The 4333-nt window shown below is 53.0% G+C and overlaps 1 protein-coding gene across 1 annotated transcript; it reads left to right on the top strand.

Annotated features, from left to right (window-relative positions):
* The first annotated feature begins 214 nt into the window (after positions 1 to 214).
* On the top strand, positions 215 to 3447 carry CDA (cytidine deaminase). The gene is made up of 5 exons (XM_042883421.1): positions 215 to 255; positions 481 to 854; positions 1966 to 2077; positions 2744 to 2798; positions 3021 to 3447. The coding sequence occupies exons 1-5, from the start codon at positions 215 to 217 to the stop codon at positions 3132 to 3134; spliced, it is 696 nt and encodes a 231-aa protein (XP_042739355.1). The 3' UTR covers positions 3135 to 3447.
* The last annotated feature ends 886 nt before the right edge of the window (positions 3448 to 4333 follow it).

The raw sequence follows: 4333 nt of genomic DNA, 5'->3' as shown, positions 1-4333 counted from the left end.
TGCCTTTTGGGGTGGTGCCTCCTTTGAGTTCTGCGAATAGCACAGTGGTGCAGGCGATTTTGGCTATAAAATGGCTTTTTTCCCATCGCCATCATTAGGTTTCAGAGTGAACAAGGAACTAGGAAGGCGATCGTCCTATTATCCCCACGTGTGGGGATATCAGGGATGGGAAATGGTGCTCAGCCACACAGGGGAGACGTGACCACCCCCTAGGATGGTGCAGAACAGTCCTTATCTGCGCTCAGCAATAGGATTGTGCAGCAGCAGGGGAAAGCAGCGTCAGGGAGACTTCCCATCCGCTTCCCCTGCTGTGTGTTGGCTGTCAATGAGAAACTAGGGGGGGGGTGAGGGGGAAACGTGCTATTTCTTGTTTGCGACCCAATGGTTTTCTCCCCTTTGACCTCTCCGTGGCTCCCCCCAGGACGTTCCCAGCACCAAATTCCTGCTGGGGAGGAAGGAAAAGAAGGCGGTGTGAGAAAGCTTAGCACACACACACACAAAAAGAAAAGCAAAGCACGTAGAAAAATGGCTAGAAAAAAGAAGAAGATATATATATAAAATAAGAAAGCAGGCTCAGAGAGAGCTCAACCTCCACCCTGATCCCAAAACCTCGAGGTTGGGGATGATGCCCGGCGCACGCATGGGGCGTTATCCCGACAGGGCGTTGCGTTCGGGGAAATATTTAACCACGTCGGCGTCACCGTGTGGGGCAGGCAGTGCAGGCATGGAGGGCAGTGAGTGCCTACAGCTGCTGCTTCGCCGCTGCCGTGAGGCCAAAGATTGTGCTTACTGCCCCTACAGCCGCTTCCCCGTGGGCGCCGCGCTGCTCACCGCCAGCGGGGAGATCTTCTCCGGTGAGACGTCGCCTTGGGGTTGTGGGATGGTGGCCCGTTTGGGTGCTGGGGGATTGCTTTGGGTTCTGGGATGATGCCCGCTATGGGTTTCTGGGGTGCTGACTGTTTTGGGTTTGCCTTGATCCCTGTGGGGTGGCGGAGACTTTGTGCGATCTCTGGAGGTTTTAGGGTGCTGGTCCCTTTGGGTTTGGAGCGATTCCCTTGGGGTTTGGGGTGGCATTTGCTTTGAGTTTTTAGCAATCTCTTTGTGGGTGTTGTTTTCTTTTTTTTTTGGGTGCAGTGCCTCCTTTGGGTTTTGGGGTGGCTCCCCCTGTGGGTTTTGAGAAATCCGGTTGGTTTTTGAGGTGTTTCCCCTATAATTTTGGGGCAAACCCTTTGGGTTTTTGGGTGGTTCTCCCTTTGGGTTTTGGTGGTTCCCCCTATGATTTTGGGGCAGTGCCTTTGGGTTTTTGAGTGGTTCTCCCTTTGGGTTTTGGGCAATCCTTTTTAGTTTTTGGAGTGTTGCACCTTTAGGTTTTGAGGTGGTTCTCTCTTTGCTTTTTGGGGTGGTCCCCCCTTTGATTTCAGGCTGATCTGTTTGGGTGTTGTGGTGGTGCTCCCTTTGGGTTTTGGGTGATTCCTTTGGTTTTGAGGTAGTTCCCCCTTTTCTTTTTGGGTGATCCCTTTACTGTTTGGGTGTTCCCTTTGCTTTTTGGGGCGGTGTCCCTTTGACTTTTAGGCAATCCCTTTGCTTCTTGGCATGCTTCCCTCTTTGCTCTTTGGGCAATCCGTTTCCTTTTTGGAGTAGTTCCTTTTTGCTTTTGGGGTGGTTCCACCTTTGATTATGGAGAAATCTCTTTGATTTTTGAAGTGTTTCCCCCTCTGATTTTGGGGTGATCTCTTTCCTTTTTGGAGTGGTGTTCCCTTTAGGTTTTGAGGTCTTCCAGATGGGTGCCACAACCCTTCCCTATGCTCCCTACCAGTCGTAGTCACCAGAAGAGCCCAAGAGTAGGAAAATATGGGAAATAAATCATGGAAAGGAGACGTGCATTGGCCAGAGCTCAGGATGGGCTTCGTTTGAAGGTGTCTCACCAAGTGAGGGGTGGTGAGTGGTGTTGGTGCTTCCCCATAGGGTGCAACGTGGAGAATGCCTGCTACAGCCTCGGGGTGTGTGCTGAGCGCACCGCCATCCAGAAAGCCATCTCCGAGGGGCACACAAGATTCAGGGCCATGGCCATCGCCAGGTGAGGCCCAATGGCACCGTGTCAGTCTTTGGGGTTTAGGATGACGCCTCCTTTGGGTTTTGGGAAGTTCCTTTGGGTTTTTGGTGTGGTGTTTCCTTTTGGGGTGGTGCCTCTTTTTGGGTTTTGGCTGATGGGTTTGTTTTATGGGGTGGTTCTCCCTTTGAGCTTTGAGCAGACCCATTGGGTTTTGGGGAGCCCCTTTGGATTTTTAAGTATTACTCCCTTTGGATTTTTGGGAATTCCTTTGGGCTTTGGGGAGGTACCCCCTTCAGGTTTTGGGTGATCCTTTTGTTTTTTTTTTCGGATGGTTACCCCTTTAATTCTGGGGTGATTTGATTTTGGGGCAGTCCCTTTGGGTTTTGTGATGGTGTCCCCTTTGGGTTTTGGGTGATACCCCTAGGTTTTGGGAAATCCCTTTGGGTTTTGGTATGTTACTCCCTTTAGGTTTTTGGCAATTCCTTTGGGCTTTGGAGAGGTGCCCTGTTTATGTTTTGGGTGATCTCATTGGGTTTTGGGTGATCCCCTTCTTTTCCGGATTGGTTCCACCTTTGATTTTGGGACGATCCCTTTGGGTTCAGGGGAATCTCTTTGGGTTTCGAGGTGTTTACTCCCTTTGGGTTTGGGGGTGGAGTGGGACTGAGCCTGGTGTGGTTCTCTTTTTGGCAGCGACATGGAGGACTTCATCACGCCTTGCGGAGCCTGCAGACAGGTGATGAGAGAGGTGAGTGGGGTCCCTGCCATGCTGTGACTGCAAGCTGCCATGAGGAGCTGTAGGGCCACAAGGAGCTGCAGGCCACCACGGGGCCTCCCCTCCACCTCCTCTGCTATGGGCTGAACAAATTGAGGGAGCCCAGCAGTTGCTGGTGTGGCTGTGGGTGCTGCAGCCAGCTGGGGAAGAAGCATGGATTCCCCATTGAGCCTCTCTCCCCCTCTCCTCCTGCAGTTTGGCACAGACTGGGACCTCTACCTGACCAAACCTGATGGCACCTACATTGTGAAGACACTACAGGAGCTGCTGCCACTCTCCTTCGGCCCTGAGGACCTGCAGAAGGCATGAACTGCACACCTGCATTTCCCTTTCAGCGCTGGGGGTGATGGATTATTCCCCCAACTTTCCCTTTATGCACGTGGCTCCACGGGAACAATGCCACGTGAAAGGGTTTGCTGAGTGGATGTTGCTTGGATCCAAGGCTGCAAAACTGGGGACAAAAAGCAATTTCAGCTCAAAGTCCCCAACATTATCCATCAGCCATTTGTGTACGGGCAGCTCGGTGTTCAGTGGGCTGTCACTGTGGTGCCACTGCTCCTTTTTGCCTATTTTTCTCCTTTTTTGCTCCTGTGTGGACGAAGAGGAATTCTGGTGGTGTTCACTGTTTGTCCTGGCAATTAAATTATGCGCAATAGAAAAAAAAAATAATGTTACTTTAATGAGCCAGGCTGTGCTCTGTGCACCAATGCCCTGTGTACCATGCCCTGTGCCCTGCAGTGTGCTCTGTGCTGTGTGCACCATGCCCCGTGCACATGCTGTGCTCAGTGCACCGTGTGCTGTGCAGCCATACTCCATACACTGTGCCCTGTGCACCAATGCACTGTGCACCAATGCATCCAGCTCTGTGCACCCATGCACTGTACAGTGTGCCAAATGCACTGAGTGCAGCACACCAAATGCACTGTGTGCTGCACTCAGTGCACCAAAGCACCACACGCTGTGCACATGCTCTTTGCATTGATGCTGCGCCATGCACAGCAGCTGTGAGCCAGTGCACCATGCACAGTGCTCTTTACCTCACACCATGCACTGTGCAATGCATGTAGTGCACCAAAGCACCGTGCTCTGCTCAGTGCTCTGTGCACCAACACTCTCTGCACTAACGCACCATGCTCTGTGCACTAAAGCCCCATGCACTGTGCACAGGGCTCCGTGCACCATTACACTGTGCTCTGAGCACCAATCCACCATGCACTCTGCAGCAGCATCCCATGCATCAACACAGCAAAGCAACCTGACCCTCCGCACTGCGCATGCGCTCTGTGCATCGCCTCCCTGCGCAGTATCACCTCCGTCCACACTGCGCATGCGCTCCGTGCATCGCCTCTGCGCACTGCATCGCCGCCCTTCGCGTGCAGCCCGCACTGAGCATGCGCAGTATGCGCTTTAAATCCCTCACATTGCGCCTGCGCTCTGGGCACCGCCTCACTCCGCACTGCGCGTGCGCCGCGCACCACCTGACTCACTGCGCATGCGCATTACGCACT

Source organism: Lagopus leucura, unplaced genomic scaffold (assembly GCF_019238085.1).
Source record: "Lagopus leucura isolate 7727_CA_CO unplaced genomic scaffold, USGS_WTPT01 Super-Scaffold_100037, whole genome shotgun sequence".
Lineage (NCBI taxonomy): Eukaryota > Metazoa > Chordata > Aves > Galliformes > Phasianidae > Lagopus > Lagopus leucura.
This window is presented reverse-complemented; position numbering and strand designations above follow the sequence as displayed.

Bases quoted from the DNA above. Each gene is read 5' to 3' on its own strand.
- CDA (XM_042883421.1), top strand. From the start codon at position 215: ATGGTGCAGAACAGTCCTTATCTGCGCTCAGCAATAGGATT. The intron at 256-480 runs GTGCAGCAGCAG...GGTGTGAGAAAG, and splicing joins CTGCGCTCAGCAATAGGATT to CTTAGCACACACACACACAA. The intron at 2,078-2,743 runs GTGAGGCCCAAT...TCTTTTTGGCAG, and splicing joins AGGGCCATGGCCATCGCCAG to CGACATGGAGGACTTCATCA.